Below are 14,043 nucleotides of genomic sequence, written 5' to 3'. Positions count from 1 at the left end.
ATAATAATAGCAAAGACCTGTTTATAAAATTGCTCAGAGAGTGTTTAAATATAAGGAATCTTGATTAAATTTAAGAGCCCATTGTCTGTGTATGTTTATTTTAATAAGAAAGTTTTTAAAGAATTCTTCGAGCCCATGAGTTTGTGCCTGCCCTGAGGCCAAAGCAGTTTCCCTATCTTTGTGGAGTCACAGCTTGCAGTCCTCAGTTTTATTCCATACACATGCCTGAGGCAATGTGCAGATAGATTATTCAAACAGAGATAAAGTAAAAGTCTTTCCTTTGAAATATTCAGATAACTAAGGTAAAATTGAGTCTCTAAAGATAGCATTCTCTCTTGGTACATATGGTTTGTGTTGGTGATCTTTTGCCTAATAATTGTGGGAGAGCCAGTTCAAGGGCAAAGGAAGGACAAAGTATGAAAGACTGGGTGTAGAAAAGAGGAGGACCTTCTGAACAGCCTAAGGAGTCTCCTCTAAAGAGGCCATTACTGTGGATAAGAAAACCACACACCCCATACGGACATGTCCACGGTGTGGCCCCACCTGAGGACCCAGATGCCAATCTGAGCAGATCTGAAGGAGAATCAGTGGTCAGAGGTTTGAAATAAGGGCTGGACATAGCAGAGGGTAGTGGAATATACAGCCCAGAAGTTACTCATAGGCCCCACCAGACTTCAGAACCCAGTGAAGAATGGAAACTTGTTTTACAGGCTGGGTTCCAGCTTGGTCCCAGGGGGCAGCAGGGGATGAGTTGGAAACGAGACTGGAACAACAGCATTTCAAACTCCTGGAGGAAAGAGTGGGTGGACATGAAAAAGTGATGCCACACTTGAGAAGAGTTTATTGTCCTATGTTTTTGTTGTTTTTAGGCTTAGGTGTGAGAGCTCCTCCACAGAATTAGGTATTCACTCATTGTATCATTCATTCATTCTATCGCTCATTCATTGTTTACTGGGTGCCCACTGTATGGTGAACACTATGGTAACCAACAAGGCTGGCTTCCTAGAGTTCCTCCTGTAGTGAAGATACAGATAAGCAACTGTTTACAATGTAGCGCAGTAGGTTCTACACGAGGAAGTACAGGTTGCTTGAGTAGAAATTCAGGAGTGGTACCTACCCAGTTTCTCCTGCTAATACTCACCGGAAAACCAGGACTGACGAAGTTTAGGAGAGACGTTCAGCAATGTGAAGGAAAGAGAAAAATGCAATATACTCCATCTTACTTAGGGTAATGATTCAAGTCTGACAATTCCAGAGAGAAGAATATAAATGAAAGTGATGGTTTTTGAGCATTGTTTGAGATGCTGCTGCTTTTCAGTGTAGTCAAAGGCACGTTTCTTCTGTTTTAATGTGATCTTTTTTGTTGTCTGTTTCATTAATGATGGCTCCTGAAAGACTAAGTTTGTTGGTCGAACCTTTATTTACCCAATCTTTTCTTTCTGACTTCTTAGGGAAAATATTAGCATTCATAGTTTATAGTTATCAGGGACCATAAAGGTTTGGCTCAAAAGGTTTGTCTTAAAGTTTCTTTTTAGGTGACTGTAATGTCTACATTGTAAATTTAAACAGGTGTTGTGTTGACTGAGTTTTTGGTTATGTCATCCTTTGTTTGCTTTCTTCAAGTCTCCTGTAACCCTTAACTGGTTTCTTCAGACTTAACTCTTAAGGATAAGGCTTGAAAGTAATGGTTGAGGAAATGGAGGAAAATGGTTTAGGTCCTCAATATCGACTCTCGGTCTGGAAATCAATCGAGTGCCAGGACCCAGAATCTCCATTTCCTCAATTCCCCATTGCCTCCAAATGGTATGTTTTTATTATGTACCTGAGGTTCAGTCCCAAATTCCTAGCAAGTCTCTTTTTCTCCTGAGCTGGCCTAGGCTACAGGTAAAAATCAAAAGGCCCTTTTCCTTCCTCTTCTTCCTTTTTTCTTTTGCCTTTTTCCTTTTGATGAAGACTTAATTTAAGGCAGCTTTTTTCAAACTTTAGCTGACTTCAGAATCACCTGGCCAACTAGATACACCATTGATCTCTGGCCCCACCCCAGATTTTCCAGTTCAAAGGTCTGGGTGGGGCCTGAGATTGTGCATTTCTGTTAAGTTTCCCAGCTGATATTGCTGTCTGGTGTGGGGCCTAATTCTTCTCTGGTCTTTTCCCTGTCCTCCTGGCTTGAGTCCCCATGTTGGCCATCCAGATTGTACCATCAGGAGCTCAGAGGGTGTTCCAGATAAGGAGTGAGTAAGGCTGAGGTCAACCCAAGCCCCCATTCTCCTAGTCCCCATCCTGGGACCCCTGGGCTCTCCAGGGACAAAGCCCCAGGCGACTACCTAGCTGCACTATTAAGAACACCATGAAACGAAGTCCAAGAAAGACAGTTCTTTGTATAATCTGTTTGTGATCTCCACCTAAAACAGTATGTAATCTGTCATGTTGCCATTTTGTTTTCTATTCTCCAGACCTTATCAGAATCCTCATGGTGGGAGTGAGAAGGATTGAACTCTCCCAAACATTACTGTGTAGGGCTAATACCTGCTACTCAGGGAGTAGTTGTTTCTGTGCATGGTAAACTGTACACAGTACCAGTACTGTGAGTTCTAGTCTTGAAAACAGGGACAGATTCTACTTTTGACAAAAAGAAAAAATCTACCTTGTTTATAAGTATCCCAGGTTTGCCTAGTTGGCTTATTTCTCAGTAGTGTTGTATTTCTCAGGGCTGTTGAAGTTAACTCGGTTTATCTTAAAATACTCAGTAAGAATGAAATACCTTCTGCTGTTTTCTGTGCCCCCTTAGTCAGTGAAATTAGAAGTATTTTATTTCAGAGGCATAGAAGAAATCAGATACCTTTACTTTGCAGAATGTTTATATTATGTAAGAAAAAAAAGCCTACTAGAACAAGTTTGTTATTTCATAAAGTCAGAGAAAAGCCTGATTAATTATATATTTCTTTCTCCAGGTTTCTGCCACACACACTATACATTTTCATAGTCTAAAGGTTGACTCATCTTACTTTCGATCAAACAAAAATTTCTTTTTAGCAGTCATGTCTAACTCACTTCTCTAAAAGTCATTAATATGCAAAGTGTCTTCTATTTATGAAAGTTCAAAATACTAATAAGCCAGGGACTTGCTGAACAGTTAGAAATAAGACACCTCGGAAGACCTCACATGAAGAGAGATATAGGTCCTGCCGCTCTATCTTGGTCCCCCAGGATGGCTCCCTAAACCCAGGCCCCTGCCTGCGTCCTTCAGAGTGACTTAACCAAGGAAGACACGAAGAGTTAGGCCTTATCAGGTCAGAAAACCCTAGACATAGACAACTACTTTAAATGCAACTTTGGCCATTGAACATGGTCAAGAGAATGTCGGAGAGCTGGCATATCAGCGTAGGTGTCATTTCCAAGGCAAATGCTGAAGACAACCGATATGCAAACATCTTTTGAAACAAATCAGTTCTTTTCCCCGGCAACTATATACTTCACTGGATTCTAATTTCTTTGGAAAGTGGTCATTAGGACTGAATTCTGTCTGAACAGTTATTCATTATAGTCAAACTGATCCTAAATATACCACATAACTGACCATCTTTTACATGTTTTGTAACAGATTCTGTATCATGAAACCTATAAGTGATCATAAGTACAACCTAATAAATTCATAAAGGCAATCCATTTTAATATTTCACTCATCTATTTCATCATTTGTTTTGATTTTAAGAAAGTTGCATTTGCCTCCTGATTATGGTGACTGTAGAGGTAGAGAGAGAGGGAGACAAAGATCAGATGTTTGCTCTTTTTATTTTATTCTTATTCATTTTTTTTAATTTCAGGAAATTATTTTAAGTCAGGAGGTGCTTTATCGATAAAAATATACTTATTATATACTCAGGATACATTTAATAGATTTTTCATGGCAAAGGTTAAGAACTCATAAAAGACTGACCCCAGCACTGCCAAAATCTGTCTTATTCTCAAATCTGTCTTCAGAGTTTACACCAAAGTTTTAGTCAGTATTATTAAGTAACTCCTTCCTAAGAATTAGTCAAAACTGGTGTGTGTGAAGGCTGCTGGTGTACAGTTAAGATTTTAACTCTTGACATGAAAAGCAGAACATTTTATAGCTATATCAGCCTCTTCCTACTGTTTGTTATTTCCAAGAATTGTGGTGGAAATCTTACACATTATTTAAAAATTGATTAATGTTAAAAATAAAATAGCATTTTAATATCTTCTCTTTAGAGAACATTTTTCTTGAATATAAAATTAAAAACACTGTGAATATTTTAAAATACAGAAAGTATTAAAGAAAACAAAAATCACCTAAAATTCTGTTACTGAGATGTAACTAACGACTGCTTATATTTTGGTATATGCTTTGCTAGTCTTTTTACTCTGTTAAGAAAACGTGTGTGTGCTCACTGACCAGCGGTGGTTCAGTTGGTCAAGTGTCCTCCTGCAAAGAGAAAGGTCACCAGTGATTCCTGTCAGGGCACCTGCCTGGGTGGCTGGCCAGGTCCCTGTTTGGGGCGTGTGTGAGAGGCAACTGATTGATGATTCTCGCACATCCATTTTTCCCTCCATATCGTTCTCTTTTTAAAAAAACATATTTTATCTACCTATTTTTAGCGGGAGAGAGAAGGAGGGAGCTAGAGAAGGAAAGAAACATCGATGTGAGAGAAAGATTGATCTGTTGCCTCTCTTGTGCACCCTGACCCGGACCGAACCCACCAGCTATGCACATGCCCTGACTGGAAATCACACCTGCGACCTTTTGCTCTGCAGGACACCCAACCAACCAAGCCACACCAACCAGGTCTCCTTCGATCTCTTTCTCCTTCCCTTCCCTCAAATAAATAAATAAATAAATAAATAAATAAATATTTTCAAAATGTGTGTATGAGAAATATGTATATAACAAAAATTTGGATCATTCCTTCAGACAGTTTTTTACTGGCTTAAAAATATGTTCAGAGCATTTGTCATTGCTTGACAAGGGTTGTGAATATTTTTAGAAACTCATCTAAGCTTGCTGTTGTTCAGCAAATAACTACTCTTGAAAGTATTATTTTTAATGGGCACAGAACATTTAAATATTATAGCATATTAACCAATTGCTTAGTGATGCTCACACAAGGACAATATTTTTCTACCATTAATAGCACAATAGTTTGTATTATTCTACTACATAGATTTTCTATACATTTACTTAAGATAAATTCTACTGGTAGAATAACTAGGTAAAAAATGTGGACATTTCAAAGGCCATAGAAATCTATAGCAAAATTATTTTCCACGAAACTATACAAGAATGCCTTTACCCCCACCCTCAATAACATTCCCTACTATCATTTTCTTAATCTTGCTCCTTTTATATATATTTTTGAAAAGGTTATTTAATGGCTTGATGAAATTTGAGGTATTTTTACCAAACGGGGAAAACTGTCATTAATGGTGCTATAAATCAGTGTCAAGTCACATTTTTGCTTGAAATAAAGCCATTTATTTAAAAGCTCTGGATGATCTGACCTAGCTGTCCATCTGTTTTTAGAAATATAAGGATATCTTATTTAAAGATTGAAGAGCAAGACATTTGAATCTGCTTCATAGAGTCAACTAATTGACTTTTTATCAGTGGAAATTTTATCTTAGTGCTGTGTTCTGGAAAACAACCTTGGTTATTCTCATCATGGGATCATCTGAGATTCTGGATTATTTGGTTTAATGGAATTTGTATGGTTGGATAGGGGAGGGATTAATTCCTTATGGAACTTATAGAAGTAAAAGATAAATGTTACACTTAAGAAAATTTATAAATTTATTATTTGAATGTTATATGCTATCAAGTGGAAGCAAATGTTTTTTCAGACAAACTTGTTTCTTCACAAATAGACAAAAAGTGGAGAATGCCTTGATTGGCTTGGGGGAAGCTGCAAATTTTATTTAAAGTTTGTATTCATTGCTGAGGCAAAATTATTAAAACACATCTGAATCCAGGAGAATGGTACAATGTCGAAATACCTGTACTCTTCAGAGGGGCTTTGCAATAGAAGGAGAGGAGTCATCTGAATTCATTTTTACATGACACTCTATTCGGTACTCCTGGTGGCTGACCTCCTCGACCAGTGGCCACATCACTCCAATTTCTGCCCAGTGGTCACATTTCCTCTTCCTCCTCTGTCTGTGTCAAATCTCCTTCTTTTTCCCTTTTTAAAGGACACTTGTGATTGCGTTTAGGGCCCACAAGGATGATACAAGATAATCTCCCCATCTCAAGACCCTTAACTTAAGAACATGCCCAAATTTCTTTTTTTGCCATGTAAGATAACATTCAGAGATTTCAGGATGCTGATACAGGTATCCTTGGGGGGCTATTGTTCATCCTCCTCACTCAGGACCCTGAAATAGAGCCTTTTTGGGGCTTCCCCCAAGCCTTTTTTGTTACCTCATGAGCTCATGAACTTCCCTCTGTCGGTTGCCTACCAGGACATGAGGCATATATCAAACAAAAAAGTCTTTGCTAAAGTTTGACCCAGCTTGCTTAAGGAGGCAGAGTTGATGCAGTAATTGAACCAGCATATCTTGGATAAGTGGTCTGCTAAGTCTTAAAGACTACCCAGCAGATTTAAAGATGTCCATGGCAGAGTAGGCCGACAAACAGAACTTGTCTTCCCTGGTTCATGCCAATTGGCTCGATGAATGGACGAATAGATGGAAGGTCTCCTTTATGGATGATGTGCATGTCCTACTTGAATATTTGGTCCCCAGCAGCCTACCTGAGCTCTCTCCTCGTCCTCCTACAAACTCCTTCGGTTTCTTGTCAACTTCTTTAAAAGGAGCATTTTTGCCAGTGCTGTGGAACAGGACCATTTAGGGCTCCCTTCTATTGCCCCCTCCTTGCCAAGCTCCGCAGTCCAGGGACTTTCCCTTCTGCAGCCAGTGCAATAGCTAATCCATTCCAGTTGCATAAGATTTTAAAAACAATAAGACTATTGAAAAGCACACTGGCCTCCTTCCAGTGATTGCTTACTCTGGAAAAGGTGCAGTTATACTCATGTATCCCTTCTTTGTGTAAATTCTCCTCTCCTTTCCGTGTTCCTGAAGGAGGAGGGCCCTTTGTTGTGGGCTCTGGTTGGGTAGGTGGTGTTCTTCTAGGAGTTGGAGGAGGACATTGAACCTTGAAGTATCATGTAAGTGAGGCCTTAGAAGGCAGACCAAAGAGTTTGAGAGCAGGAACCTTTGGCATTGCCCAGTAAAAGCATTGTTTTGTTTGTTTTTGTTTTTTAATTAGCTGTGGGTGGGGCTTAGAGATAATTGTGAAAAGAATGTAGTTATAGAGTGACCAGATTGCCCCTCCATGCCTCTTAAAAAAAATAACTGCCCTTTGAACTTTCTCTGGAGTCAGTTGGACTACAACATGTACCTTCATTTATTCCCATTTTAAAATCGATTACCTGGATCAAACTGCCATTAAACACGATTGGCTGGGTCAGCCTTTCCTAGTCTGTAGGTCATAGTTGTGCCATCAGTATAAAATAACCCAGCTGCTTTCCCTAACCACAGGCCCTGAGAAGTATCTCAGAGACACTGCAAGGAATAGCTCCTAGTTTATAATTGGAAAAATTCAGGATACTCCAATGTCATTTTGCAAAAATGCCTCTTACCTTGTTCAGAACCCCAAAAGCTCTGAGAACGTAAGCAATAAAAGGAGTTCTTACCTCCATGCAGAAATCTTTATAGAGATTAAGGTCAAAATTATCCTCCTTTTTCTGTTAGCCCCCCCAAAGTCCTCCACAAAATGAGACCATTATGATGAAATTGGTACCCAAGGAAGAGATGAATGATTTAGTAGTAAGGATGGTAGTGGATTTGGAGAAACATCATATATTGAGGACATTTGTTTTGTGTTCTTTCACTGAAAGGATCCTGGGGAAACCAGAGTTAAACCCATGAAAAATGATGCCAGTTGATACAAGCTTTCTCTTCATTCTCATTTTTAATATGACCTTTAATTATATCAGAAGTCTCTTTCTGCTTGCTATTCCCTTTAAAATAAAAACCAAAGGGGAATATTGAAAGGCATAGTTGGCAGGAGTGAGGACACATAAAGGTCTGCAGAAGACAGGTGTTTCACCCACTCGTCTCCATAGCCTTGGTCAGCCAGGGAGGCCACCATTTCGTTTTATTTCCTCATCTGTCTTTAATGTTCACACTTGGGTCCCTGTAGTTGGTTACTCTGAACAAGACATTCATGACAGCTGGAAGGGGTCTGTGGGTCTGCTTTTATCTCTAGATCGGTTTTACGGCATAGAGGCATGAATGCACGTCATTGCAATAGAAGCTTGCTTCTGTGCTGCCTTGGTTGAAGAGGCTGTGTGTGTATTTGTGTTTCTCAAGTAGACGCTGAGAAATGAAATGGAAAGACACAGAGAAGGACAAACAGAGGAGCAGAGAGACAGAAAGATAGGAAGAGAAACCTGGTTACAGTCCTTGTGGGAGACAGCAAGACAGGGACCAGCCCACACAGGGATGAACGGCGGGAAAGCACCTCCCCCTTCTCCCACTGTGCATCCGGGCGCATCCTCCTAGCTCTGCGTGGGAGGCCTTGGTGCTGATTAATGAAAGGCTGCCTCCCACCTTAGCTGACCTGGTGAGGATACCCTGCACGCTTCCACGAGCATTTGGCCTGGTCAGTACTGAGAGTAATGAGTAGTGGAGAAGTTCCTCCTCAAACAGCCGCGGTGGCTGTTGTGAGAGAGCTACCTTGAAATGGGACCCGATATATTCTTCATTGGCTTTAAATTGTTTGGAGACTAAAGAATAATGAATCTCCCTATCTATGATTTCAACTCTCTTTTGAAGTTTGCACTTTTTAAATCGACACAAACATGCAAAATGCAATAATATATTCCTATAATGAAAATGTCCGGCACCGAGATAACACTAAAGACGTTGATTTTCAGCCTTGATCCTTATTTCCTCCCCAGAAGTTTGAGCAGGGTCATAAATTTGGAAGGTTCTTTCCAAAGTTTTAAATAATTTAGTTATCTACGTATGTACCTAGAGAAATATGTAGGTGTGTTCTGTGTGCGTGTTTACATGAGTGGTATTACACTCTTCATAGCGTCCTGTGGCTTCCTGTTGTGCATGTGTTAGAGACCTCTCACGGGCAGGTGTGTGATGCCTTGTGGCACGTGCCAGAATATACGTAGACTGGGCTTGTCTCTTTATCTCCTTGTGAATCACATTGATTTGTTTTCAGTGTTGAAGCATTTTCAGTTACTCTTTTAATAACTTTCTGGAATAGATTTGCTTATATTTTGGCTAGAATTTTTCTCTGTAAGAGATAAAAGTCTCCGAGGTTGGTTGGTTTCTTATTAACTCCACTGGGGTATTGTTAGAAACTGGTGAAATGAGTCGGACACAGGATTTACCTTCTGCTTGAAGATTCGGTGAAACTCGCTGGTAAAACCATGTGGGCCTAATCTTTTATTCTTTTCTCAATTGCTTCCTGAATCATCTTTGGTCTGTTTAAGTAGTCAGCATTTTGTGAACCACTTTTTTTAACTTTGAAAATCTTCCACATTATTTATGTTTTCAACCATTTTGATTGAAGTTATGTATAGCATTCCCTTAGAGTTTTTACCGTTTCCTTTTAATAATTGCACCCCACTTTTCATCGTGAATGCTGGGCTATGCATCCTCCTCCTCATCCTCCCCCCTTTCTCTCTCTTTCTCCGTAACACTTGCCCAATTTTAATCTGATATATAAATATTCAGAAAACAATTTTTACTGATCATTCTTTTACTGGTGTTGGCTACATATTACATATTTAGGTTTTTTTAATGTATCTATGTTTTGATGCATAATGTTCCCATTATTCCTTTCTAAAAAGTTTATAATTGCTATTATGACTAGTCTGCTTAACTCCAGAATTACTTAGAAATGTTTATCAGTTTACTTTTTCTTATGTGTGCAGATTTTATGTACTTTCTGTCATTAATTTTTAGGTTGGCCCACTTTGGTCAATAAGTACGGCGATCATGATTTTCGCCTTTTGAACAATGCTGAAGTTTCCTGTATGGTCCAATCATGATTATATTTGGGGATTGTTATATTTATATGGGGTGTCTGGGTACAAAGGGGAAAGGAAGAAAGGGTAGAGATGGAGAGAGAACAAGACAGAGATAAAGATAGAGGTTTATATGGTTGTTAAACCTTCTGCTTCCATTTTCCACCTCCCTAAATTCTTGTCATAATTTCTGGTTTGTGTGTGTATTGTATTGTTTTAGAATTCCCTGGCTCAACTTCATCCGAGTTCTCTTTGTAATTCATGTTTTAATAGTTATTATAATTTTAAAAATTATTTACATTTTAAAGAATTCTTTAAATTTAAATAAATTCTTTATGACTCTTAAAAGTCTGATTTCAACAATCTTTTTTAAAATTTCTAGTTAATTATATTTGGGGAAGAGAATGCACTCTCTCCTCCCTCTGAGGATATCAGCTATACCTAAGCAAATGCTATTTGTGCTGTTAACTCTGTTTCCTTGGGTATAAGTTCTTCTAGTGACTATGTTTGGTGTGTATCTCCTATGTTCTTGGCGTTGCCTACCTGTTTGATGATTCTTGGTGGGTGCTCACCTTTTCATGTAAAATGACCACCTTGCAGCTGTTGAATATATACTGCAGTGCTTGGTGCTAAGAAGGGTGGATAAAAGGAACACCCAGCTTTTCCGAGGTGCAGGCAGCCACCCGGAACAATGCCCAGGCTCTCCTTCAAAGTCATGATCTCAGTCTTTGCTAGAAATCAGACATTCTGTTGTTCCCCGAGTGGCCCAAGTCAGGAGGAGTTGAGAGAGGCTAAAGAAAGGACCAAAGGCAATGAAAAATTCCAGCTTCCCCCACCTGATTCTGCAGTCCGTCACCCTGTGGACTCCTCCTGCCCTGGCATACACCCTCAGCTCGTGGTGCAGGCTTTGCAGTAGCCTTGTCCTGTACACAGGTTCGGTGTGTGGTTTCTTTTATCTGGTGCCATCTGATAACACATATCCTGTTTCATATGATGTGAAGAGGGAGGGGAAACTTCACAAATGATTGCCTCTGGTTTTCTTAATTATATTATTTCTCCAGGTTTAGAGACAAGGAGATGGGAAGTTGAGGTCAGATGAAAGGAAAAAGAAAGAAAAAAGACAATTTATGGGCTTATTCCATGTGTATGAAGAATAGCTTTTGCAAACGCATGAAGTGATTAACCTTTGATCTTTACTTGTTTTTAAATTTGTGTGCTAATGAAATACTCTTTTTCATTTTTAGGTCTTGAATATAAATCATGGCCAAACCTTACGAATTTAACTGGCAGAAGGAAGTTCCTTCCTTTTTGCAAGAAGGAGCAATTTTTGACAGATATGAAGAGGTAAATGGGATGTTATTACTGTATTCTCTCAAAACATTCTTATAATGATTTTGTTTTAATTACACTATTGAGTAAATAGTCTTTGACAGAAATAAGAACATCTTTGAGATTTATAAGTTGGAATAGCTGGAAAGAGGCAAGGTATGAGATATAATCATCATAATAATACTGTATTTATTGAGCAACATGCCAGATGTAATGATAATGATACTATAAATTATTGAGAGCTCACTGTGTGCCAGACAACCTTCCGAAGCATTTCATGTGTATTCTTTAATTCCTCACAATAACCTTATAAGGTAGTTGCTATTATTATCTTCATTTTACAGATGGGTTTTATGTAGGAACAGTTTTTGCTTAATGAAGTGCTTTTGGCAGGCTTCCCACATAAAACTTTCTACTTATTACAAATGTAATGGTGATTGGACTTCGCGCTAGTCATTTGCTGAGCTGGTTCATTGATATAGCAAAGCTTGATCCCAGTTTTGCACGCTTCAGCTTCTGTCATTTATTGTTCTCACACGGTGGCAAGTGCCTCTGGGCCCATGTGCACTTCAACAGATTCAAAATATTGGGGTAAACCATGTGATATTTCTATTTTTTTAAGTTGAAAATGATCAGTAAGAATAATTTGGTGTAGTTCAAGCCTAATGCAAAGTAAGTTTATTGCGGTTGACTGCTTTTATCCACTTTCCACAACTTGGCAAAGAGGGCCAAGGACCAGCTCAGATGCATCTCTAAGTTTTTCTCCTGGAGAAGCCAGCTCTAAGTTGGGGACCAGTGTCAGCAAGTTGATGGCCATTGTCCTGCATTGTGAGTTGGTGAAAGGCATCTCTTCCTGAATCGGCTGGAGTGTCCCAGATGTGTGGTCTCTAAGGCAGTTTCCCAGGCTCTGGAAAACAATAGGATAATTTCAAAATACTACATGGCTTCCGGTTACTCATAGAAGGTCATTTTGAAGTGAGTAAATGTAATCACTACTTGAGCATCTCTACTATTATGACGTAAGTGGAAACATATTAGAGAAAGAAGTGCTTCTTTGATAAACAAAGTAAAATATGATTTCATGAACTGGAAGTTCATCATCATGGAATCATTTTTTATTTCTCATGATCTTTTTTGGTTGTTAGTTATCACAACTCACATTTAGAAAATACTGATTACTTGCCCCTCAAAAGGCTTAGGCTTTTTTCCCAGATTCGTCTAAAAATGAGGTAAAACCAGGAGGAAAGAAATGGTGAACAAGTATTAAATACATCTAACTAAGCTTTCAACTTTGTTAAGTGCTAATTTAAGCAAACATTAAAAAGTGAACCTCATAAAGTACATAAGTCTTTTTATAACAATATATCAAACCAGAAAACCAAATAGTATTTCAAGCAGATTGTAGCCAGTTTTTCTTATTATTTCCCAATCCTATAAGGTTCAATTCTTAGGACCCACGGCCATTAAAATATTCAAGGCAACAAATTATATGCAGAAAAGCTTTGTTTCTAAAATTCGTACGTAAACAGCAGTGAGACATGACAACTGACAGCAAGCGGGAGGAACAAGAATTAGAGAAAACAGAACCCGAGCCTCCCAAAAGTGTCACAGCAAGGGGACCACGTGTGAAGGGACACAAATGCCTTCAGCATCATGTGAGAACTCTCACGATGGCCTGAAGGGTCAGGCGGACAATAGGTTATGTTCTACTGATTGGTCAGAAGTGGATAGCACTCACTAGGTCAGAAAAAAAGAAGTGTGTACTAGCCACAGTTTTTAAATTATGTATTATCTTGCCAATAAACATAACCATGAAACTGATTTTAAGCATTATGTTATTATTTTTGCATTACTGAGGGATTTCTTCGAAGCAGCACAAAATTTCAGAAACTATAACAGCCTGCATTGTAACCTTTGATTGTGTACCCATGCCACTTCTAAATCTATTTTTTAATCCGACTTTATTTGACTTAAAAGTTACTTGAATGCAAAATGTATTTTGTTTCTAAGCAGTGCTTGTTAGGAAATCTTTTAAAGAGAGATTTTTCTGTTGTGGAGGACAGAAACAGCAGTGGGAACACATGGAACCCAAATGTCTCTAACTCGACCTGACTTTCCTTTCATATCCCCATTAGAAGGGCCCCATCCCCTGGCTACTCAGGGCGCCCCCCCCACTCTTTCCTAGAGTTCCTAGGTGCTTACCTTCTCTTGATGATTACTCATATCCTTGGTGCCTTCTTACCTCTCTGCTCCCATTTCAAGTTTGTTTCTCTTCCTAACCCATTGTATCGCCAAGTTCCAGGAATAAGGACATTGTGTGAAATAGACTTTTACTAAAGATCGGGTGGTGGCAGAGACCTGCAGCACACTCCAGGACACATTCAGATTAAATCTCTGAGATCCTGTGATTTCATTAGTCAGCTCTGCCCAGGGGTGTCTCATTGCCTGCCCTCTTCCCCACTCTGCCACCAGGATGCATTTCCTGTCTCTTTGCTTTTTAAAGCTCTCCCCGCAGAGTCCTTTTCCAATTTACCCCTTTTCCTTTTTTCCATATGCCTTTTCTCAAATATTAAAAAAAAAAATATCCCTTTCAAGCAAAAGGAGAAAAATGGAAAATTCTAGTCCTTTGTCATCCTGAGCTGTTGGGCTT

The 14,043-nt window shown here is 39.1% G+C and overlaps 1 protein-coding gene across 6 annotated transcripts in view; it reads left to right on the top strand.

Moving 5' to 3' along the window:
* Window positions 1–14,043, top strand: part of PLCB4 (phospholipase C beta 4) — a 386,228-nt gene that overhangs the window by 215,918 nt on the left and 156,267 nt on the right. For 3 of the 6 annotated variants that reach the window (XM_037051661.1, XM_037051660.1, XM_037051656.1), the window contains exons 1-2: window positions 9,376–9,456; window positions 11,309–11,408. In XM_037051661.1, the coding sequence (XP_036907556.1) occupies window positions 11,325–11,408 (84 nt within the window). In that variant the 5' untranslated portion in view covers window positions 9,376–9,456; window positions 11,309–11,324. Of the gene's footprint in view, window positions 1–9,375; window positions 9,457–11,308; window positions 11,409–14,043 lie in introns of those variants that run through there. The other 3 variants (XM_037051657.1, XM_037051659.1, XM_037051658.1) reach the window with 1 other exon arrangement.

This window comes from Sturnira hondurensis, unplaced genomic scaffold, assembly GCF_014824575.4.
Source record: "Sturnira hondurensis isolate 20B ecotype Veracruz unplaced genomic scaffold, ASM1482457v3 Scaffold0007401, whole genome shotgun sequence".
Classification (NCBI taxonomy): domain Eukaryota; kingdom Metazoa; phylum Chordata; class Mammalia; order Chiroptera; family Phyllostomidae; genus Sturnira; species Sturnira hondurensis.
The sequence above is the reverse complement of the archived record's forward strand: the minus strand, read 5'-3'. Positions and strand labels throughout refer to the sequence as shown.